At 37.6% G+C, this 24,916-nt stretch overlaps 2 protein-coding genes across 2 annotated transcripts; both read right to left on the bottom strand.

Moving 5' to 3' along the window:
* Positions 1-224: 224 nt before the first annotated feature.
* On the bottom strand, positions 225-7,733 carry LOC148910772 (EGF-like repeat and discoidin I-like domain-containing protein 3). Its single transcript, XM_089030742.1, has 7 exons — positions 7,704-7,733; positions 7,337-7,455; positions 3,981-4,299; positions 3,485-3,623; positions 2,620-2,921; positions 1,435-1,585; positions 225-450 (listed from the first exon to the last, which is right to left on the bottom strand). Exons 3-7 carry the CDS (start codon positions 4,026-4,028, stop codon positions 335-337), a joined length of 756 nt encoding a protein of 251 aa, XP_088886868.1. The 5' UTR covers positions 4,029-4,299; positions 7,337-7,455; positions 7,704-7,733; the 3' UTR covers positions 225-334.
* Positions 7,734-10,174: 2,441 nt separating this feature from the next.
* LOC116294329 (uncharacterized) lies at positions 10,175-21,166 on the bottom strand. Its single transcript, XM_031701918.2, has 19 exons — positions 21,163-21,166; positions 20,751-21,064; positions 20,191-20,332; positions 19,728-20,032; positions 19,326-19,479; positions 18,770-19,083; positions 18,223-18,364; positions 17,503-17,804; positions 16,847-16,988; positions 16,311-16,646; positions 15,743-16,027; positions 15,335-15,405; positions 14,628-14,847; positions 14,239-14,544; positions 13,594-13,893; positions 12,539-12,844; positions 11,924-12,232; positions 11,290-11,607; positions 10,175-11,172 (listed from the first exon to the last, which is right to left on the bottom strand). The coding sequence occupies exons 1-19, from the start codon at positions 21,164-21,166 to the stop codon at positions 10,841-10,843; spliced, it is 4,602 nt and encodes a 1,533-aa protein (XP_031557778.2). The 3' UTR covers positions 10,175-10,840.
* Positions 21,167-24,916: the final 3,750 nt, after the last annotated feature.

Below are 24,916 nucleotides of genomic sequence, written 5' to 3'. Positions count from 1 at the left end.
TTTTTTACTGTCAAACACTCTCGTTTTTCAGTTTTTCTACGGCTGTGCATTCATTAGCAGGAGGAGGTTTGATTGGGTCCACCAAATTAAACTACAATGGAAATTTTTACAATGGCGGGTCTCTATAAACTTTACCTCTTTTTCTCCAGACTTGTTGTGATGTGTTGGCCACTGCACATTGTTTGTTGAGTACAATACTTCATACTTTTTCACATATTCATCTCTGTTTTCCCCAAGACCCTGAGTAGCTACAGCACATATATAGAACAAAGCACCAAGATCAATCTGAAGATAATCACCAGGTGTATATTGTGTACTCGCAGCCCAGGCTTGGCTACCTACCCAGTCTTCCTTTAAAAGGTTTGTAGTGCTGAGAAGTTGATGTTGCTGTAAACCTGTGATCAGGTACCAAACTAGTAGAGGGTATACCAACACTGTGACTTGAACAGCCTGAACAGGAGAAAGTTTCAAAGTTAAATATAATTAAGTGCAGGCCTATGCAAAATATTTATAACTTAACATTAAAAGGTTTTCAGATAATCATGCAGGGGAGTAAGAAATAGAGGATATTAAATTACGAGTGAGCGCAGCGAACGAACAATAATTAATTCTCAACACAACAAGTTAAAATCCGTATCTCCAAGTGGCCATCTACAGTAATATTCCTTTTAAATATCATAATTTTCGACGTAATTGTTTCATCACTTTATAGTTCCATATAAGCAGCTATTGCATTATTTTCAAGTCCTCTTTCCTGTTCAAATTAAGGATTACTTTGAATCGTTTCCATTTGCATTCGTTCGAGGGAAAACTATGACTTATGGAATCAGTCTAGTATAGTTGGGGAATGATATAATTAATCTGCAATAGGACTACTTGTCTGTCCAATTTGGAAATAATTGAATTCACAAAATTCCTCTGACTGCCAAATCGGACTCGCTATCGGCCTTTTCCCATTTTGTCAGTCCTCAGAATTTTTTTCATCCAATTATTTCCAAATTGGACAGCATGTAGTCCTATTACCTATACAAATACAATTTTAGTGGATTTTTACTTTTTAATACGATTCCTAAGAATTCTTACCAATAGTGAAGATTTCATGCATTATTATTTAAAAAACCACTGGTTATAATCAATCGCGCGCTCTGATTGGCTACTCTACTACGAGACTATCAGCTAATATACCAAGTATAGTTAGTAGAAAAAGTTCAAAATGGTCGCCGACCGATTTGCTCAACTTTCTGAGGAAACTAACACCAAAAAACACACCAAGGGAATTAATAATGGCTTAAAATAGTATTTGGCGGTAAGAAAGGATAATTTTTAATTATTTTAATGTAGAAATTTCTACTTTTCTTGCGAAAAGAAAATCGTTTGCCTGAAAAAAAATCAGAAAACATCAAAAAGTAACATGGGAATTTCAATTAATCTTACTTGTCTGGAAAGGATAGCCATAGATCTCTGTCCTCAAGCATGGTTTATCAGTCTGGGATGTCGTAGGTACAATACGTAGATATCTTGTAATAATACAATGGTACAGAATGCGACGTGCAACAGTTGAACTATCATAGTTACCGTAGAATATCTGTGAATCAGAAACAAAAAGGTTAATGGCCCACTTACACTAAAAGTGACAGATGTATGACGGATACGTTATAATTGGTCAATATTGTACTACCAGTAGATATATATTTATCTGGTACGTCTTCACCCACTGATCTATCATACTATCAGTATTGCTACATTACCCTGTCAATATTGTTCTCCTGATAAGGGGTCCATGTTGTACCATCAGTAGATGTATGTATCTGGTACGTCTTCACCCACTGGTCTATCATACTATCAGTATTGCTACATTACCCTGTCAATATTGTTCTCCTGATAAGTGGTCCATGTTGTACCATCAGTAGATGTATCTATCTGCTACGTCTTGAACCACTGACCTATCATACTATCACTAATGCTACATTACCCTGTCAATATTGTTCTCCTGATAAGTGGTCCATTTTGTACCATCAGTAGATGTATGTATCTGGTACGTCTTCACCCACTGATCTATCATACTATCACTAATGCTATATTACCCTGTCAATATTGTTCTCCTGATAAGTGGTCCATGTTGTACCATCAGTAGATGCATTTATCTGGTACGTCTTCACTCACTGATCTATCATACTATCAGTATTGCTACATTACCCTGTCAATATTGTTCTCCTGATAAGGGGTCCCATGCTGTACTACCAGTAGATGTATATTTATCTGGTACGTCTTCACTCCCTGATCTATCATACTATCAGTATTGCTACATTACCCTGTCAATATTGTTCTCATGATAAAGGGTCCATGTGGTACCATCAGTAAATGTATTTATCTGGTACGTCTTCACCCACTGATCTATCATACTCTCACTAATGCTACATCACCCTGTCAATATTGTTCTCCTGATAAGGGGTTCATATTGTACTACCAGTAGATGTATATTTATCTGGTACGTCTTCACTCACTGATCTATCATACTATCAGTCCTGCTAAGGGGTCCATTTTGTACCATCAGTAGATGTATGTATCTGGTACGTCTTCACCCACTGATCTATCATACTATCATTAATGCTACATTACCCTGTCAATATTGTTCTCCTGATAAGTGGTCCATGTTGTACCATCAGTAGATGTATTTATCTGGTACGTCTTGACCCACTGGTCAGCCATGCTGTTTCCCTGTGTAGCCACTGCACAAATAAGGTGAGATGTCCTTAAGTCAATCTGTAGATATGGATCAGAGTCACTTGTAGAGGCACACCACGATGAGCCTGATGTGTAATGTAGTCTGGCGTTCTGGGCTAGATGTTGAGCAGAAGAAGCTGTTATACTGCCATCTTGAATAGTTCCTGATTCCATACCAAGAGGAGAGTTCTCGCAAGCTACGAAATGAGAAAAGAAGGGAAGGAGTCTATATATCTAAGGTCGTTTAAAAACGGATCGGTAGTGATATTGTAGACCTGATTTGCATATATTTTGGAAGGGACTACCAGATTACATCGCCCATGTTGGAGCCTAGCCATTCAAAGAGTGAGTGTAGCTGGTTTTAGTTGTTAAAAATTCATTTTGTTTTTTCGTATTCATCTCTCATGCACTCGAGTGTATTACTGCCAAATAATTCCGCTCTATCTAAAGATATAATCAGACTTAATGTATAGCAAGTATGTTTCGTTTGTACAACGCTGTTGTGAATATTTTCACACACCATGTCCATGAACAGTTATCAAGCGGTTGAACGTGTAAAATGAATCTACCCATAATCCTTGTCGGCCTCAGCTTTATAGCTTTTCAGGTGACTAACTTTATTGAAATAAGTGTATTTGAAAGAAGTGGCGGAGCATGCGAGTACGATCGTTTCTACTTTCTACAATGTCGCCGCATCGTGTGCCCGCGTCCTCTGAAGCCGCTCAATATATCTAGTATTTTTATGTATTAAAAGTTTTACCTTTTAAGTATCCATAGATCCCTACTCTCATTGTTTTATCGCGATATTTCTTTGTAGGTATGAATCTGATGTATCTCGTCAATTGTTTGGTAAGGGTATTTTTTTTAATGGTTCCGTAGTTGGTGTTTCCATCAAACAACTGAAACATGAAATCATAAAAAATGACATGACTTTTCAACAAAACTACTGCTGCCGAATAGAACATTAAAACATCATCATTATGTTGGATTCCTTTTGTAAGTTGTGATGAAGACAGCTATTTCCATAAAAGAGGTTATTCTTCCAACACTGGAATGCACTTATGCGGATCAATTGCAATTTCAGTGTTAACTGACTGGAGACAAAAGAGCAGGTTAAATAATTTCACATTCAGTTCATTTCCTGATTAAAGCATGGTTCCTGATTGAATAAAGACAACTGTGGTTTTCAATACTTATCAGTCAATACTTTCATAAAAGTAGATTTCTCAATGCTTGTATAACAATTGATTTCTTACCTTTACTGCCCCATTTTCTTTGTAAAGAGACCAGTTTGTATTATCCATGGACAGACTTATCTTATACTGTGTCACCCACTCATAACACTACTGCAACCCTGTGTGGCTACAGCACATATGACGTAAGGGAGCCCAAGGTCAATCTGTAGATAATCATTTGGATCTGATTGTGTTCTTGGTAACCATCCTTTCAAGTTACTATTGAGTCTAGCGTGATATGGATAGTATCTGTGGTCGTATTTAGAAGTTGCTGTAAGACTGCTGTCAGGTATGATGTATCTGTTCTCTACACCAATCAATCTGTCAGCACAGTTGTTATCTAGAAAGAAAGAAAATGTCGTTTTCGTTTGTAAATGAACTTGGTTGAAACAAGTAGGTCGCATTGGCTAGGCAGCGATCAAGCCACAACACAATCTTCGTCACGCTAATATTGAGAATACAACCAGGGGTATTATCATAATGTGCTTTTAATCGAGATATTTTTTACTAGTTTTTTTGAGAATTAAATGTAAGCCTTTATAATAATTTTGTGAAAAAAATCGAATTTGTTGGACTTTAAAACTCGGCTTTTAATCTCTCATAAACATCTTGTTCCTTCTTAATTTTAGGAGTGATTTTTTCTTGTTCCTGCGAGCAAGCGATATCTTACAGCAGTTCCCTTGATGTGACAACAGTCACCGACTCCAAAACGAAAAGAAACTCTAGAAATACGTTTCAGTAATACAATAAATTGGAGTAGCCATCCGTTGAAGGTAGAAGAGTTCTCTCTCGATTGGCTATGTTTCATCGTATGGTATATCGGACTATTGATGGGTTGCAAGCATTCCCAAGAGAGTCAAAAGACAAAGACATGGCGGCCATTGTGGTGCCGTTAACAATGGATGCTAATGAGAAATCTTTTGTTAAATGGCACCAACATGGCCGCGATGACGTAGCGTGCAATCGAGAGAGACTTGTATCTTATTCCTCTACCTCGCATCTCAATTTAAGGTAACTCTATGACTTTTTTACGACCACATTTAAATTGTAATCAGCATGCAAATAGTTTCTTTCCTTGGGCGATCAATCAATGGAATAGACTTCCAGGAGTTATTGTTAATATAGAGGATAATATGAAATTTAAGGCCGCTCTGCGTGTTCACCTCGTTGAAAATGGTAGGTGGTTTTAAGAAATTTTAGATTAGATTAGATAATTAGATACATATATTATTTATGAAGATGACTTCAATTTCATATATATTATTTATAGACTTAAATTTTCTTTAACCTTCGCAATATATCTTTTAGAGTGCATTCAGTCAAACTGTTGAATAGAGTTCAAACAATTAATCCGTGAAATACTAATTACTAAATAGTACAAAATTGTGCTAATTAAACAATAGAAAACAATAGAATTAGTATAATTTAGCAGTTTTTAGTGGTATTTATGTTACACACTTATAGTGTTGTACTCTATTGTTTGCACTCTTGTTGACTTCAGCTAAATTAGATAAGTTTGTCACTATTTTAGCTGATTTCATATAAATTTGAAACTACGAGTAAACAGCTACTGAGATCAGGGGGAGAAACGATGATACAAATGAATGTCTATTCACTCATTCTCTGGTAAAACAACCCCCGGATTAGCATGACCGTTATTTGGCGCGCTTTTACTATATTTTCAGGTGACGTCAACTAAATAGTTAACTAAGTTAAATACATTTATCTAACTATTCAACAGTTTGACTGAATACACTTTATTCAACTTGATTTATATTTAATGACGTTTGGTTCCGCCAACCGGTCAGTCAACACTAAAATTTATAGTTAAGCCAAGCCATCCGTGTATTAGAGCGGCTTGGGCTATCTTGAAGCTATCACTATCGCCAAAAGTGGTCAGTGGTTCAGATATATGCAAACGTGTTTGTCACGATGTATAAATGGCGAAGAAATTGAAGGCTAAAAGATAAAAATGTATGTTAATGCACGGTGGTTAGTGATCGTTTTATTTCTCTTATTGTTCATTTGAATCATGCAAATGTTTGTCGAACCACGCTATAGAATATAACGTTGACGCTCATGATTGTATACAGTCAATTCAAAAAACGTTGTCGTCGACCGGCTCAAGCCTACGCGACTGGACCGAAAGGAATATGGTTAAAAATCACTGAAGCGGTTAAATATATTCGTTATTCTCACTAGCAATAAGATAATAATGACGAGAAACAATCCCTCAAATGCATGTCTTTGGGTTTAGGGAAAAAACAAAGTAGTTATGATTTAGTTCACAGTTTCGAAAATATGAAGGCATTAAAAAAAAGTCTCCTTCAACACTTTCCGCTCGCCTACGAAGGTTCGTGCTGTAAACCAGGCATAACTAGTCAGATAAAATTATGGAGTCAACTCGGCTTTAATGATTGCTACCCAGAGTTCCTTTCGGTCCAGTCGCGTAGGCTTGAGCTGGTCGACGACAACATTTTTTGAATTGACTGTAAACGCGGAATAGCGCAGCGCAACCATGACGTCATAAAAACGAAGACAAAGGCGAAATTCGGACGAATAAACTTACAAGTTTACTTTCAGCAGATAATTTTCACAGCCGATCGCAGTTGATCTTAGTTTACATGGTTTATTATTGTAACTTTAAGTAAAAATAATAAAATCGGTTCGTATAATCCTTGTAGCGGTTAAACAGAATGCAATGTTTGTCCGAATCTTTAAGCTATTTTTAGAATCAGTGCGCTGCGCTATTGACTGTCCATGTTTATGCTAATTGCGCTAATGAATTTACTATTTTCGCTAAATGATTATCTATGAATGGTAGTGTTTGTCAATGCTATTGGTGTTATTGAAGTTTCATTATAAGTGTAAAAGGAAATATACATTCCATCTCCATGAATGTGCTATTGTTTATCAGCTGATGCTGTTGAATGTTCGTGCATATTTGAATATCGTTATTGAAAGTCTAGTCCACGCTAATGAAGTGTATTATAGCGTTAATGAAAATATGTCCACCTTATTGATGATGCAACAATCGACATAAATAAAAGAATACTTTGCTAGTGAGATATATCATTTTTTCATTAACATTTTTTTCTCTCCTCTGAGTTGAACTAATAATGCACGGATCGTCTTGATATATATATATTTTTAAGATCACAAAACTGTTTTATTAATCTAAATTTATGACGATAGGAAGTTTGGTTATGTTGTGTTTACTTGTTTCACTCAGTGAGTTCCGTCAAGAATCACTGCTCAAGAAGTATATATTATAAGGAGGAAATTAATCTGAAACTGTCTTACACCAATCGAGTTAATGATCGAAAACTTGACACCTTGCTGAAAGGTTTGGCATATTTCGTTAAAGTTTAACTCACCTGCAAAAGCTGCAGTTATATTAATGAGAAATATTAACCCTGTTGCTATGACCCGGAAATAACGAACACTGTAAATCAGTCCTTCCATCTTGTTCAATGTAAGAAGAAAACGTTTCATTCTGGAATATTGAAGATAGATGGAAAAGGGATTATAACAACTCTTGATAAAATGATAAAAACAAGGGTATGATTTAAAAAACATTTGCTCGATAGAAAGAGGTTTAATCATCGAACTGATCTTAATTGTTATGTACATGAGACGTGTGATTTTTCTTCGTAACGGTTCTTATTACAACGTTCACAAATTTAGTATCAAATCCAATCAAGAGAACCCGCAGCAAATAAAATTGAAGTATTAGATACTTACCGGATAACGAGCTCGAGCATTCAGCTGAGTAGAACGGTTATGTAAATATAATAGTTGGGGGTTAGTTAAGTAGAATTTCCGCATAGGAACGTTAACGCTTGAGCGGCACTCGAACATTTGGAGGCCATACATCGCAGTAGGCAGTTTCAGTTTCTTCACTTTTGTAATGCAGATCAGTGCGTCAAGCTCACATCTTTTTACGATTTTCATTATTCTATATTATTTACTTTCTAACCAGAAATAATGGCTTTGTTCCAGTAAAGTTTTAATTAATTTTTTTATGCAGTGATTCTCATGAGCCTTTTCCTACGGTCCAAACGTCTTGTATGTGGCATTGTGCATGGGCGGATTGTTTTGACATGCTACACATGGGTTAATACCAGCTTTTACCAAGGTACTAGCTGATCCATTTTTGTAGGATAAATAAAGTTATTATTATTATTATTATTATGACAGCTACTGACTGAGTTACACGGTAGATTCAACAAGTCATTGTACTTTGTCAACGGACCGGTGTAACAAAAATGCTATAAAATCGATCAATACCATTTGACCGCTGAGAGACACTGTCAACAGACCAGTGTAACAAAAATGCTTTAAAATATATAAAAATACTAAGGTTAACTGTATTATTTCAAACTCTCCCGCAAATGCAAAAGATCTCCCACCAAAGGTCTTGTGTTTGATTTTGGGTACTATAAGATGGATATGGTCTTTTATTCGTCATCTCCTCTAGGTACGATGGTGCAAGACCATTCATTGACTTCTAGGTTAATAGCAGATTTTTATAGTGTATTCGATGTCGTATAGGTAACCAGAGAAGTTGTTTCATGACTGGTGTTATGTGTTCATATTTGGCCCGTTGAGAAACAAAACGTGCTGACATTCTTTGTCAGTACTCTGGTATAAAGATGCTCTAGTGTCGAATCAGGCATCCCACATAAGATGGCAATACGATAGTCGAGTTTAGAGGTAATCATACTGTGCACCATTGTCTTTGCCGAGGATTCATCAAGGCAACGTCTGATCTTATACATGTTCTTAAGTATAAAGAAACACTTCTTAGCAACATGACGTGTTGTTTTAGTGAGAGGTTAGTGTCAAAATCGACACCCAATAGGCGGATGCACTCGGTTAAATACTGACTTCTTCATCCCCAACAGTGAGTGCATTGTAAGTCAACTGGATTTCGTCGTGGACCATTGAACAGCAAGTATTTCAGTTTTATCTTCATTAAGTTTTAGCATGTTGAAAGACATCCATTGTTTGATCTCTATGAGAAGGGTTTCCATCTTGATCTTTATCATCGAGGTATTTTCCTTAGAGAAGGCGATATATAGTTGGCAATCATCAGCATAGGCATGAAAGTTAACGCCTTGATGACGTGCAATGTCACCAAGTGGAGCTAGATACATTGTGAACAGTTTTGGCTCTAAACCGAGCCCTGTGGCGCAAATTCTAGATCTTTTGAGTCGGAGAGAACCATCAATAGCCACTCTCAGCTTCCTCCCCTGAAGTTAGGATTTGATCCAGTCGGAAGAAACTTACTAGTGATTCCAAACCGATGTGTCAACCTAGCTAATAGGATTTGATGATCAATCGTGTCAAAAGCAGCGGACAATTCCAGTGATACGAGCAAAACACACTCATTTCGGTCAAGAGATAATGTTATGTCGCTGTATGACTTACATAATGCAGTCTCTGTAGAGTGTGTTCGGTAGGCTGATTGCATTGCCTCATCGAGATTGTTAGTCTGAACGTAACTGGTTAACTGCTTGGCTACGGTTCTCTCGATTAGTTTTGAAATATAGGAGAGGTTGGATATCGGTCTGTAGTTCTTCAGGTCTTCAGTGTGTAGGTCTGATTTCTTCAGAATAGGGGTGAGCATGGCCTCTTTGTAGGATAATAGGTGTGAGAGACTGATTCACAATGTTGGTGACTGTAGGAGGTTGGTATAGGATCGAAGAGGCTAGAACATTTGTTGTTGGATTTCTTGATTACTGACTCAATTTCACTAGATGTAACAGTAGAAAAAAATTTTACTTTAATTACTAGTTAATATTTCGAGTATTGTATGCATTTCTCAAGAAAACAGAGGAATTGTTAATAACACTAAGTAATAGTTATTCATGATGCGGGTACTGATATGGATATTTTCGCATACCCACTAATTTCGTGCTGCCTGTGGTAATCAAAGTTGTTTTATGTAACACGTGGTTTTCTCGTGAAAGAAGCCGCCTTGTTGGAAGATATATCACGTTTCTCGTCAATATCCAGAATTTAATAAAAGGAGAGACTATGGAATGCCCCGCAGATACAGTAACAACTCCCCATACGATAAAACAACCAGTGGATTAAGAACCACCAGGCTTCAATGTATTTAGCCAGTAAAGCACCCAATATACGAGAACCACTTCAGCCTGACAAATGAGACAGGTTCTTATATGAAAGTATAAAGTAAAAGCCATACATTCCTTACATTGTTGACTTTTTGGCAAACAATTTACAATTAGACGAGGCTGTACAAACGCGCATGTCTGTAGCGGTATGTATCGAATGCAAATTATGTATTTAATTCGAGATTCTAAGGCCCCGTCCACACTATGCCGGATAAATTTGAATACGCAATTTTCACACCGAAACCGAAAAAAAAGTTTTCCGTCCACACATGAAAACGGATAAAATGTTTCGCGTCCACACTAGTCCGATCACAGGCGGCAAAAACGCTTCATTGCACATCTGAGCATGTGCATCGAAGCTGAAATTGAGCCCGCGGTGAATTTTTAGCCATCTCGCCATGTTCCCATGACAATCATGACATCATCTTATTCCAAAAAAATCGGATACGAAATGTTCTCCGTCCACACTTATACGGCTAGCCGGCGTTTTCAAATTTTTCCACTCTGGAGACTGTATTCGAAAAAATTCGTTTTCGGTGAAGAATTGTTCCGGATTCGCCCGGACTAGTGTAGACGGTAGGCCCAACCGAATAAATAAAAATTCGGATTCAAATTCATCCGGCATAGTGTGGACGGGGCCTAAGAAAAGTGTTCAAACTATTTGTTTATACTAAAAGCCTCCCTCGTAAGTATTTTCATCAATTACCCATCCAAGCTCAAGTCTTAAGCTCTACTGTTCTACAAGGTATAAACATTTGTTTCATCTGTCTTTGTCAATGCTGCAGCATTCACATAACCACAATCAATACTATCATAGTGAGATTCTGTCTGTGTATTGCTGGCGCTTGCTGTAGAAATTGTAGGTATTGGTGGCAGCGATTCATCGACATTTCGTGCTGACTCGTTTCGTGATCGAATAATTTCGTCCATTTTCATGTAAGAATCAGGTTTTGTAGAATCGTTGTCTTTTCGTTGTCGCCGCCGAACCAAGAAGACGATGATAATTATGAACAATATTATGATAAATATCGCCAAGACGAGTATAATTGGCAGATATGTGGTCTTGAAGTCTGAAGAAAATAATTACAAAATGAACAAATTAAGATATGTATTAGTCTCTCTCACTCTCTCTTTCTCTCTCGGGATCCTCCCACTTTCCATCATTACTTCGAAACATGGTGACTGACCTTGTACACTTTGGCTCAGACTGGCATTTCCACTACCATTGATATCCAAGTGCTCTAATTTGATAACGTACGATGCTGTATCTCTTCCATTGGACACACTACATACGAACGTCCCATAATCTGCAGCTGTGTTGGGACGTACAACCACGACGTTTTCTAAAACTTTAATCGTTTCTGAATTTACTATTGAATGATTGTTCTTTGTCCAGCTGTATTTGATTGGAGGAGCTCCGTTTGCATAGCAACCAAGACTAACTTTGTCCTCATACCTCGCTCTAATCAATGGCATCATTTTTTCTCTTGAAATTTGAAGGTTTCCTGTGAATTGAAAATTTCGTTGTTTGCTTTTATTTCTTATATGGAAAAATTTTTTTTTTGCTAATTGAGAAATGTCAGAGGGACTTTCTTTCGCCCTCTATTTATATCTTTCCTATTAGCTTTTGGATAACGTAATAGTACAGCATGATGACTTATTAAGAGCCATGGAATTGGGAAGTATTCTTATGGTGCTGACGACGAAGAACGCAGGCTCTAGGGATGATATTGTATAACTGTGATAAACGTTCTTCCCGATAATTAAGATTTGTCTCTTTGGTAAAGTAAACATCTAATATATATGAAGGATTTATTTGACCTTGTGTTTGGTTCCTGTCTGACTCGGGGCAGGATTCGCATTTTTCTAAAGGCTTGACTTGTATGGAGTATGAATCTGTTTCATTTCCTTTTGACACATTGCACAAATAGTTCCCATAATCTATTGACGTCTTGGGCTCTACAACCAAAATATTTGGTATGACTGCAGAAGGGTTCACTGGAATCCCTTCTTTTGTCCAAGTATATCTAATTGGTGGAACCCCGGTTGCGTAGCAACCAATGCTCACTCTGTTTCCAATAGCAACATTCACTGACTGCATCATCAGATTGGTTAAGATTCGTAACTTGCCTAAAAAAATAATATTTTCTAATGAGCTAAAAATGTCAGCGAAAGATGTCATCTTCTTTGAAAACGTAATGTCTTAATCAAAGACTTCATCTCTTAAAATTTTTAAATCCGAAATTGAAAACAATTGAAAGTTTAAAATATTTAAGGCTGTTGAACAATTTGGTATAGTAGGAATGGAATCCTTTTTTTAGGTTTGCAGCGTAAACTGGCAGGCAGTTTCCAAGAGACTCTATCGAAACTATGAAAATTGGGAATGATTCTTAAAAAAAGCACGACTTAATATCCACTACAAGATAGTAAACTAACCTTGTTGAGTTGAATTGTGTCTTTTTTGGCATATTTCCGAAAGCTTAAGTTTAATCTCATAAGAAGCTGTTTGGTTACCATTTGTTGCTTGGCAAAGATATGTCCCATAATCCCCTGCGGTCTTTGTATCGACAATCACTGTGTTGCCTATTACACTTATGGATGAACTGTTGATAGAAGAACCATCCTTTGTCCAGATGTATCTGATTGGTGGAGATCCGGTTGCATAGCAACTGAGAACAACTCTTTCATTTAAGGCTGCCTTCACTATGGAAGTCATTTTGTCTCTTAAGATCGTAACATTACCTGAAAATATTTTGGAAATCGAAGAAATTCAACATTAATTTTTCAACCAAAGAATAATTTTAAGCAATTAACAAACTGACATATATAAACCTTGAGTTGAATTAGGTCCTTTGCAATTCTCCAGTTGCATCAATTTGATTGGATAAGAATCTGTGCTATTCGCATTGGTTACGTTACAAACGTAAATCCCATAATCATTTGTCGTCTTAGGTTCGATGACCAGAACGTTTTGAATAATTCTACCGAACTCATGATAGGAGCGCCGTTTAATGTTCAGTGGTATCTGATTGGTTGACTACCATTCCCATAGCAACTAATGACAGTTCTAATACCCATTCCAGCTCTTACCAATGACGTCATCTTGTTAGGATCCGGGAATAGACTTTTCCCGAATTCACTTGAATGACAACAAAACAATGATTCCAAGTCGAGGCTTGACTTGATAAAATACAATAAATGCATTACTACATTAAGTTGAACCTCGAAATGAAGTCATGCGAATTTGGGAAAGGTCTATTACGAGCTATTTTACAAATAGGACGTTATTTATTTTCGTTATTTAGATTCTGTCTATTGAGATTGAGGAACTTATTTGCAATCATTTTCGTAACACTTCTTCTGTATTTCTTACAAGCAATTCTCACACGTGGATACGTTGAGACAACGTGACAATGCTTGATTCTTTAAGCCAGTAAATGCTAACGTTATTTTATTCGTGCCGCTGACCAGAATAGATCGATTTTCCTTACCACTGCCTCCATTTTGCTCACAGATTTCCAGCTGTTCAATCCTGACCTTATACGAAACTGCCTCGCCATTATTGTTAGTCACGTTGCACAGATACACTCCGAAGTCCAATTCAGACTTGATTTCAACTAATAAGAAGTTATGCAGGACGTTTATGGATGAACTGTCCATTGGTGCATCTTTCTTCAACCAATTGTAGCTGATCGGTCGGGCGCCGGTCGCATAGCAACCAATACTGACTTTTTCACCAATGGCAGCCCTGACTAAAGGTTTCATTTTCTCACTAACAATGGAAAGGTTACCTGGAAAAAAATAAACGATTGGGCACATATCAAACTGAGGTATGATCGACATAGCCTTACACTATAGCATCAGGTTTACCGCTTGCTGCTAGGGATCAAGTCTAGAAACACGCCCGCAAACACGAAGAAGCACTCGGCATCAATGAAATTCAATATGGCGGTTCTTTCAGCAACAACTTCAAAATGTCAAAAGTTTGACGGAAAACGCCAGACTTTGCACTGCAGTTAACGTTTTGCGGTACCTAGCAAGAATTTCATGCTAAAGGACGTCTCTAATTATGAGTTCTCTCTCTTAGCTTTAGTGTTTTCCTGCTCAGAGGAAGGCATGACATTTTCTCGGCTTACCTACTGGCTGAGCAGTTGCCAACAGTGAGTTACTGAGTGTTCCATCTTTCACAGTAAACGCCCGAACTTGGAACCCATACTCCACAGATTGAACGAGTCCTGGTACTACTGTTGTTATGGCGGAAGGGATGTTAACCATATGTACTTGTAAAGGCAGTGAGTCATTTCTTGTTTCCCTGTAAACAACTTTATACCCTCGTAAGACACCATTAGTACACTTAAGATTTTGAAGTGATGACCAGATAAGCAGAACACTGTTGGATGAAAGACTTTGAACTGACTTCAGGACTGGTGCACACTCCGGCGCTAAAAAACAAGTCGAAATATTACAAAACATTAGCGACATGCATGACAGGATTTCAAGAAATTTCTGCATCCTACGATCTTACCATCTTCCAGTGTTCTTGTTTCTGCTTCCACACTTGGTTGGCCAACATACTGTGTATTCCTCACAGAAACATTGAATTTGTAGTTTGTGTTCTTTTCCAAAGATGTCAAGTTGTAGCTTCGAATATCTCCAATGTCAATCATATTTGTTGCTCCTCCTTCTTTTCCGTATGTTATCCTGAACCCAACCATTGGTCCGTTGACTTTATCACTTTGAGTAAACTAAATATATATATTTAATTTTGTTTCAAGAAAAAGGTTCAGAAAATGTATATTAAATTTCTTTTAAAAAAAGGCTTTTTGCTTTGACAACTGCCAGGAGTACAACTGACTTGAATCTCAAAAGGCAACTCCAGAACTTCCAATATATATATTACTATATACAAGAATCGTAAGAAATGACCCCTAGATTATGGTCCTTCTTAATTAACATATATTAAAGGGAAAAAGCTAGTACTCATGATTTAGGCTACTGACGTTTATCGCTGCTGGACAAATGTGTGTCAGTGTCGTGTCAGTGGTTCAGTATGTCTCCTAAGACACCACTTAGTGTATACCTCTACGGCTACCTAGAAGGCCTCTACTTACTCCGCAGTTGAAGGATGCAGTTAAAGGATGCCGACAGTAAACTAGTACTTACTTTACGGTGCCTCATTCTAATAATAAGACTCAAGCCTACGTAGTACTATATATTTGTCTTAGTAAATACCTGCCAGTCAATACTTATACTCTTGGATGTCAACGCTGTTAGCTTTGTGATCATTGGAATACCATCAGGCTCTACAAAAGTGTATGCAAGAATATAAATCACTTCCCTGATTTTATCAATGAATTAAGGTTTCTAAAGGGTATGACTGTCTGCCAATCGAGCAAAGTCTTATTTCATTTCATTCTTCCAGTATGGCGCCGACGATGTCAAGCACCCAAGAACATGCTTCTCTGTTAACTTCATTAGAAGCCGCCTTGTTTATTATTTTAACGATTACATCTATTTCTAAAAGAATACAAGAAACCGACAATGCTGGCTATATCGAGGTTAAATAAGAAACTAATTGAGAAACTATGACAAGCATACCCGCGAGGTAGTTAGGTAAAAACGAAGAATAATGAATATTACCTGCAATGGTGGTTCTAACGCTAACAAGCGAACTCCACAGTCCTTGTCCCGGAGCGCTTATTGCTCTCATTCTCACAGTATAGTTCGTGTAAGGGCGAAGGTAGGTTAGATTAAAAGGAGAAGCTTGATGACCAACAGATATGGCCTTGATAGAACTCTGGTTGTTGAACTCTATCAGGCAGCTGGTAATTCCCCCGACCTCGTCAGATGGGTTTGGCAGGATCCAGGTCAAGCGTATAGAACGCTGGAACGAAACTGCTCTGACATTAGGAGCTTCTGATACATCTTCGGAAGAAAAAAGACCAGAACGAATAAGAAATTTGGAATTATTTTAACAACTTCACAGTGTGCATAACCAAATCACGCGCCACTTTTGAATAGGTCTTCAAGTCTTCATAATTTCTGTCGAACCTGAAACATCCTCTTGGATGACGTAAGTCATGGCACGGCCAATTCGCTGGATAGAATTGGAATTTAGTGCCTCGATCGCTTTTACCATGTTTCGAAGATAAAACTTTCTTTATGTGACTGTAAAACGGAGATAAATATTTTAGTTATGAGTTCTCACTTAGATAAACGGTGACTTTAGCAGTGGCTTCATCTACTGTTCCACTAGGTACAATAAAGATGTACTTCGCTCTGCATGTGTAAAACTTAGTACAGATAACAGCTCGTTTGCTAGGATCTGCACTTGAGCAGCTGTAAGTGGAGACAATCTCATCAGCAGAGTTAAACACCAGTTGGATACTTGCTTGTGTGGCACCACTGATCTTCGTTCCGTTGTTCAGCCACTGGATATCAGGAAGGGGTTCGCTAAGTACACTACATGTTAGATTCTCAGAACTGTTCTTTTTGCTTGGAAGGACAATGCTAGCAGTATTCAGTGAAGCGGATAGAGGATAGACTAAAATAAATATGTAATACAACAAGTTAGCATTTTTGTTGTCGTTGAAAACAGGAATAATTTGCAGACTTTATTCTTAGTTTGACCGAAATGTAAAGCCCTGATGACGTTTCACTCCACGTCTTTATACGAAGTCTTTGGTCACTCCAAACAATTGTGTGTTTGAGAAAGAAAGGAATGGTTTCATGACGTTTACTTACAAAATTCACATCCATAAAGCTCAAGTCGGAGACAATGTCCAATTTTACTAACTTGGGGAAATACTTTGACATATCGTGCTGCCATTGGATGGGTTAGCCAGTTTACTTTGATGTCATTTTTGTTAGTATTTCCATCGAAAGTCTGCAAAACAGAAACCTTGATCAGGTTATAAAAAAGCCGGGTATCTTCTTTGTTCGCTGACTATTAATGAATGAAGTTGCGGCAAATTTTGATAGGCTCTCGAAGGATAGGCAGAATTCCCCAGCCTTTTTCCTTGGGAAAATCTTTCTACCCTTTACTCTACAAGGGTTTTATTAAGGAAAGATGGACAGGTTTTTCCAGCTTTTTTCGTTGGAAAAATACCGCAATCCACGAAAGGAACCGACAAATCAGTTTAACTGGCCTTTGCATTTTTCGCGTCATAATGATAACTGATAACCAAGATCTAGATTTAGGTCATTCATCAATGTGTGGCTGTGCACCCACTTGCCTGGCCGGCATGCCCGTCAAAACTTTTCTATGAAAATACGCGGGAAATTGAATGCATTTCTTCGACGTCACACGTAGGAATATGCGTCTTCTTTTGTACAAGGTTTTTTCCGAAGTGACGTGTGATTCTGTTTTTATAATATCCATGAATTTTTATTTCTTTTACCTTAGAAGATGCCCCCTCTCGGTATTCAAACCAAACTCCTTCGTCAAAGCTGTAGCTAACTTTGTAAGTAATTGTCCATTTGTCTACAGTTTTGTCTCCTTGTGTTGCAATACCTGTCACTGTCTTGATCTCTCCAAGATCAACCTGTATGTATTCATTATTACCATTTGTTTGGCTGCACCATGACGAGCTGCCATACAGACGACCACGTGGTGCAGTATGGGAATTATCGGATGATGAAGATGACGTTATCTGCGAGTCTTTGACTTTAGAATTTTCCAGACCAAGAGATGAAATACAACCTGTATAGTTTTAACAAGAACATTAGCATTTCCTATTTTTCCTTCCTCCTCTCAAATCAACCCCAACTAATTCAAACTGGTTGGAACTGTGCTCTGGGGCATGATACATGGGCAGTATAGCGGCTGATAGAGACGCCTTCACAGGCTTTCAGTTCGACACCGTTGAGCTGTGCCACTGCTGTTTTTGCAGTGGTCATTAGCGATGGCTAATATTTATTTATCAATTTGTCGATTTATGAAAATGCGTAATATATAGTAAGTTTCGTATGGACCGTGCCGTGCTGTGATTGTGGCAGTGTCATGTCAGCGCACTTTTTGTTACCATATAAGTATTACTGAAAGCGTCCCCTAAACCAGCCCCATGATGCAACGCGTGATAGCTAATGACTATCAAATTCACCACCAGTGAAATTAGTACCTGCTGCAATCCCCTTGAATTCAATCCTCATAACTTTATGTGTGTTATATGTAATCGGTTGCACACGAACAAACTTGGCCTTGAATCGGTTCGTTATCAAATGGGAAACAACTGTGGTTTTGTCTGTATTTCCTGTAAACTCCTACATGTAATCAGATAGTAGAAACTGTAACGATTTGATATTATCATATTTTCTCCCTCTTTACCCTCCACGAAATGAGATAAAATTTGAAATTGATAGTAGTATTTTGTTTATCGAAGTAAGAATTTTTGTATCATGATCATCCGGGTAGATGTAGTCATGAGAAGGACTTTTTGATGGGAATATTTTATTCTTCACATTCTTCAAATTGACTCTGAAGATGACTTCCTCTCAGGTTGTCGAAACGTCAGTCCCATCAAACAGTCCTTCTCAGGACTACATCCAGACGGATGATCATAATACAAATATTGTTACTTCGATAAACATTCATTCACCTGGGTTCAGCCCATTCTATACAGTAGTATTTTGACTAAAATGTAAATTAAGTATATCGGTTTAATTTACCTTATCAGCTCCACTCTCTGTGTATGTATTCCACTGATTGTTGTTTGTTGAATATAATACTTTATACTTTGTAACCCATTCGTTTGCACTGAACGCAGTCCCTTGAGTAGCTACAGCACATATGTAGAAAACAGCACCAAGATCGACTTGTAGATAATCACCGCTATTTGTGTTTGATTTTGCAGCCCAAGCTGAGGCAGCACCCAGTCTTCCTTTATGAGGCAAGTAGTCATTACTATATTCCGATGTTGCCGTAAATCTGTGATCAGGTATGAATAATGAACTTGGTATACCAACACTGTGCCTAGAACAACCTAGAAAATATAGCCGAAAAGAGTCCATTTATTTATAATCATTGAAAAAGTGAAATAATATTCATTTACCACCACTACTGCTGCTGCTACTACTACGACGTCGACGACGACGACGACCACCACCACCACCACAACTACCACCACCAGCACCACCGCCACCGCCACCGCCACCACCACCACCACCACCACCACCATTTTACCAACAACCCTTACCACCACTACCACCGGGCTAATAAACTCACTTGTTTGGAAAGGATATCCATATATCTCTGTCCTCAAACACACTGTGCTGGTAGTATGGAATGTCTTAGGTACAATACGTAGATATCTTGTAACAATACCATGGTACAGAACTTGTCTTATAACGGTTGTACGGTCATAGTTACCATAGAATATCTGTTGAATATGTTTTTAACGATTTGTTTATGTCAGACCTGGCATTTTTTATAAAGTGTGAGTGGGTTCCGTTTGGAAGCATACTACGTTCATGCAGTACTAAGCTATTTTGCATTCATTTGCGTCAAAACTGGGGACTGGATTGGTTGGGAACTGGAATAATGTATGCATATTACTCTGAAAGAACACCTAGCATAGATATTTAGGTGAATGCATGACTTTGCAGTCATCATTTAATCCAGACTTACCCTCGTTGCACTATTTTCTGTGTACGTAGTCCACGATGATCCATCATTGGACGTCGCTATCTGGTACGTCTTCACCCACTGATCTGCCATGCTATTTCCCTGTGTAGCCACAGCACAGATAAGGTGAGATGTCCCGAGGTCAATCTGTAGATATAGATTAGAGTCACTTATTGTAGAGGCACACCACGATGAGCCTGATATGTAATGTAGTCTTGCATTCTTGGCCGGATGATTAGCAGATGAAGCTGTTATACTGCCATCTTGAATAGCTCCTGATTCCATGCCAATCGGTTGCTTAAAGCAAGCTGAATAAGCCACACGAAAATACACATTAGTCTTACATTGTCACTACCATTTTCATCGATTGTCATTTTTCAGTGACAGGTCAATGTTGGATGTTTAGCCGTCGCTGAAACATTGAACTATGTATTTGTAGTTAAATTTTTGAGTGGTATTTACGTACCTTCTAGATAACCAAAAACCCCTACTCGCATTGTCTTATAACCACCAGAAGCCGTTGGAATGAATCTCATGTATCTTGTTGTGGTTTTCTTTGTAAGTTCATTTAGCATAATAATGCTGTGGTCGATATTGCCTTGAAAGACCTATAAATGTGATATGCAAGCCCGTGGTTGAAAAAAAAAAAAAACGTTAAATTTTGATGTCACTCTGAAAACAAACAATCATCCAACCACTCAAATCTGCCCGACAAACTAGCCTACCTACCTACCTACCAACTGACCAATAAAACAACCGTCCAATCAACCGACGAACCAATCAACCAACCAAACATCTAACAAACCCAACTACCCTAAAGGCTAACGAGTCAACGAACCTACCAATCGACACTAACCAATGCAACCTACCAATCGACACTAACCAATGCTATCAACCTACCTACACCAACCAATGCTATCAATCCAACCATCCAAACAACCAACGGGCTAAGTAAGCTAATTAAGTAAAACTCTTGAACATTCTCCCTCTAAAGATGCCTTCCGACGTCTTTCTTGTGAACCATACCTTATGAACTCCGCCTTCTTGATATGTGGTCCATCGACTACCATCCATCGACAGACCTATCTTATACTGTGTCACCCACTCACCACTATCACTGCTACCCTGTGTTGCTACAGCACAGATGACGTAAGGAAGTCCAAGATCAATCTGTAGATAGTCATTTGGATCTGTATTTGTCTTTGCAGCCCATCCTTTCAAGTCACTGTTAAGTCTAGCGTGGTATGGATAGTATCTGTGGTCGTATTGCGAAGTTGCTGTAAAACTGCTGTCAGGTATGATGTATTTATTCTCCAAACCGATTGTCCTTTTAGCACACTCTGGAAATTTTGAAGTACAGTTTTAATATGAATAATGTTTTTCATTCATTCCGTTATTGTGGTAATTTTGGTTTATCGTGCATGATCAAAAGCTTTACTCATGTCTATAGGTATACAATAATTCACTGTTGATAACAATGAATTATTGTATATTTACTGTAAACATTAACCCTCGTTTAAATAAAAGCATCTATCTTTAATTGCTTGTTTGTGTAATTGCTCGTTCATTTGTTCTTTCGTTCGTTTGCTAGATCGGATATTTGTTCGTTTGCTTTAATTTTATTGTGGACGTTTTGGGCCATGTTTGAATAATAAGTATTATCATTATTATTATTATTAGTATTAGTATTAGTATTAGTATTAGTATTATTATTATTATTATTATTATTATTATTATTATTATTAATTTTGTTGTTGTTGTTATTGTTGGTTTTTTGTTTGTTGTTTTTCGTCGATCGTTCATTTGTTTGTCGATATTTCATTCGTTACCTTCTTTATAGCCGAATAGTCCCACTCGCATGGTCTTGTGCCTATTGTAATCCCTTGGAAAAAATCTAATGTACCTCACTTTGACCTCAGTTATGACGTTTTTAACGACTGAATTTTGGTCTGCATTTCCTGTAAACAGCTGGAATAACGTGTGGGAGAACTTAATTAAATAGAGACAAAGTGTAATGTTTTCCCATTTTACACCAAGTGTTATTCTCTTGAATATTATATCTTTTTTTTTGGCAAAGCTCAAAAGTTATTTTTCTAATTATGGTTCATTAGGAAACGAAATTAATTTTGATCGCAAAATATTTGAAATTGAAAAATCTCTCAAATTAAAAGTTTAATAACTACCTTATCTGCTGCATTTTCTCGGTAGGTTGTGTACTGGAAGCCATCAACAGACGTCATAATTAAGTAATTTCTGACCCATTCGCTGTTAGTCGCACTACCTTGTGTTGCCACAGCACAGATGATGTAAACGCTCCCAAGATCGATTTTGATATGATCACTGGCATCGTCGTTCGTCTTTGCGCCCCAACCTATAATGTTTACTTGAAGTCTAGCGTTGAATGCTTCATAGCGACTATCGTAGATGGTGGTGGCTGTAAAACGGTTGTTGGGGAAGATGTTGACATTCTCAATACCGATTGATGTGTCGCTACAACCTGTAATTACAAACGTATATCATTATAATGAGCCCGCCATATATGCATCCGTCTTGTCGATCCGTCTGCTCGTCTACTCCAAACGAAACTGTAAGTATAATTTGTAATTATTATGGTAATATGACATGTCATTGCTTCTTGTTGAACCACATTATTCAATATTATTGTTTTTGTCGGGTTTTTGTTTGTTTGTTGTTGTTTTTTTTTTTTGGTTAAATATATAGATGCAAAAAAGTTTCGAATTAAATTTTTAAATTCAAAATTTAATGTTTTGGTTTTCAAAGCCGGCACTTTTCGCTACCAGTAGGATATAACACATAGCCTAGTAGTATAAGTAGTAGCTCATCCAACCAGAACGCCGGCCCGGCAACAATAAGCATAGTCCACTAGTTGGATTAGACTAACTAATTTTGACACACTAATTTACTCGCATCAGTGAGTAGTTAGCTATAGTTAGCCCTATAGTGAATATATCTCCTAGGATCGAATTAGAATTTAGGAGTGGATTTTTGAGGAGGGAGGAAAACCGGAGAACCCGGAAAACCCTAGAAGCACAAGAGAGATCCAACAAACAACTCAACTCACATATACAACACCGAGCTCGTGGGGACTCGAACCCGGGTTGCATTGGTTAGAGGCGAGCGCTCTGACCGCTACACCACCCATGCTTACCATAAACTTCCCATAATAATTTCCCATAAACTTTCCATAAACTTCCCATAAACTTCCCATAAACTTCCATGACTTTGCTTAGGTATTAACTGTAATCCAACCCCTTAAATACCTTATAGATATAGCACTAGTTTACCAATGTCTAAATGCCTATGCCTATAGGTTGTTATTAACAAATCAAGGTCCTGCAATTCTAAAAATAAGCAGTCCAATATCCCTATTAAGACTTCTTGTCACTTCTAGTTAGTTTTTCGGCTATTAATCATCACATATAAATTAGAAAAGCTCAAGCGAAGCGTCTCCATGGTGGCTTCTCAGTGTTAAGTAAAACAAAAAGGGATATATCTTGCGATAAAAATAATATAATATAAATTACACTAAATACTAACTACGACTTAATAAAATCGTGTGAAAGATTTGCCCTTAATTTATATTTAAAAACATTATCGTTCTTGTTGCTTAATTTCATATATTGATCGTAAGAGAATCATGAATGAATGAATGAACACTTTTATTTAAACATTGTAATCCCTTCAGTTACATGGAATGTATAACTGCTATCAGTAGGAGCCCTAATAAATATAAGATAATAAATAATTTAGGTTAAAAGCTAAAATATGAAGCTATAGTAATAAAATCCAAAGTATGTTAATAAAATCTAAAATATGATACTAAAATATAATACTAAGGCCGAGGTTAGACGTCGACCCCACATGCCCCGAATCCAACGCAAACGAGCAAACAATTACGAAGAATTACGAAGTACAAGCGAAAAAAAAACAAGACTGATTTGGAAGCGAATAACCTCAAAAACTAATCTTTCAAAGAGAGAGGTATATTATAATAATATCACTTTATTTACTGAAGATGTATCAGGTAAATATATTATAGTTTCGACGATGAACGGAAGCCACTGCGAAACAAGCAAAATACGTTAAACAAATGATAAAGCATGCCACCACCTGTCTGTTGTGATGGCGGTTAACAAGTGACCCATCCTTTGTGATAGTCATAGATGTCATAAATGAAGGATTTACTTTAAATATTTGATTTTCTCAGTAAAGTGTATATATATACATTGACCAAGTGATGTTGTAATTACGTAAGGACCGGATTACGTGAACACGTCCTTAATATATATAGTCATACACGTATAGTAAACGAAACTTACCGATTGCATTTGACGACTCTATATGAACTATAAATACCAACAGCGTAAAAAGCGAGCCAAAACAAAAACTTGGCCGATCCATCTTGAAAAGCAGCAGTAAGGGGGACTCGCGAATCGCCGGCATTGCCAAAAATCACAAATCGAAAAACACCAGGGGGGGGTGGGTTTTTTGGAGCAGTGACGAGGCCCTACAGGGGGTCTTGCGCGATCGGGTGGCAGCGCGAAAAGTCCCTTACTGCTGCTCTGTTGGGTACTGCAAACGGAGGTTAAGATATTTGTCGGATATACGATGCATGAATGTAAAAAGTTCGCCAATGACTTCTGTGTGATTTGTCTAAGACCTAAAGTTATCGTACCTAAGCCAGAACCCTTTTGGTGTTGTGGTAAAAAAATGCAAATAGAAGACGACACGTCAGCACAGTGTTACGAGTGTGGTAAGAATATTCGTAATGCCGTACCAAATGCTACCAAAGAGCAATATTACGCCAATGGAGGTCGTACGAAAACGCCATATAAGAGATTAAAATACTTCCGAGACTGGATGAGTCATATCCAAGGTTTACATCCGATATATTTAGACACGCAGAAAATCATAGACCACTTAGAAGAGCCAACCCCACAAAGTCTACGAAAGACATTGAAAAAATTAAAGCTAGGGAAATATTACAAAGCTATTCCCTATCTTTTGTCTGAAATTACCGGTAGGCGTATTCCTCATGTCCCAGATATGCAAAGGGCCGAGTGGTTATTCTGTCGGCTGGATAAGGATATTCCTTATTACCCCGACGTAATTTACGAAATATTTTACAAAATAGACCCCAACCACCCCCTATTAGAATGGATTCCGAGAAG

The sequence above is a fragment of the Actinia tenebrosa genome, unplaced genomic scaffold (assembly GCF_029948245.1).
Source record: "Actinia tenebrosa isolate PJP-AT-01 unplaced genomic scaffold, QUT_ActTen_1.0 PGA_scaffold15__27_contigs__length_11533743, whole genome shotgun sequence".
Lineage (NCBI taxonomy): Eukaryota > Metazoa > Cnidaria > Anthozoa > Actiniaria > Actiniidae > Actinia > Actinia tenebrosa.
The sequence above is the reverse complement of the archived record's forward strand: the minus strand, read 5'-3'. Positions and strand labels throughout refer to the sequence as shown.

What these genes read in the sequence shown, in the direction of transcription:
- LOC148910772 (XM_089030742.1), bottom strand. Translation starts at nt 4,028, where the DNA reads ATGGATAATACAAACTGGTCTCTTTACAAAGAAAATGGGGCAGTAAAG. An exon ending in GATCTATGGATACTTAAAAG is followed by an intron (nt 2,922 to 3,484) that starts GTAAAACTTTTA and finishes CTCATTTCGTAG; the next exon opens with CTTGCGAGAACTCTCCTCTT. An exon ending in TGGCTATCCTTTCCAGACAA is followed by an intron (nt 451 to 1,434) that starts GTAAGATTAATT and finishes TCTCCTGTTCAG; the next exon opens with GCTGTTCAAGTCACAGTGTT.
- LOC116294329 (XM_031701918.2), bottom strand. An exon ending in CAGAGAGTGGAGCTGATAAG is followed by an intron (nt 18,365 to 18,769) that starts GTAAATTAAACC and finishes GATTACATGTAG; the next exon opens with GAGTTTACAGGAAATACAGA. An exon ending in TCTGAGCCAAAGTGTACAAG is followed by an intron (nt 11,173 to 11,289) that starts GTCAGTCACCAT and finishes TATTTTCTTCAG; the next exon opens with ACTTCAAGACCACATATCTG.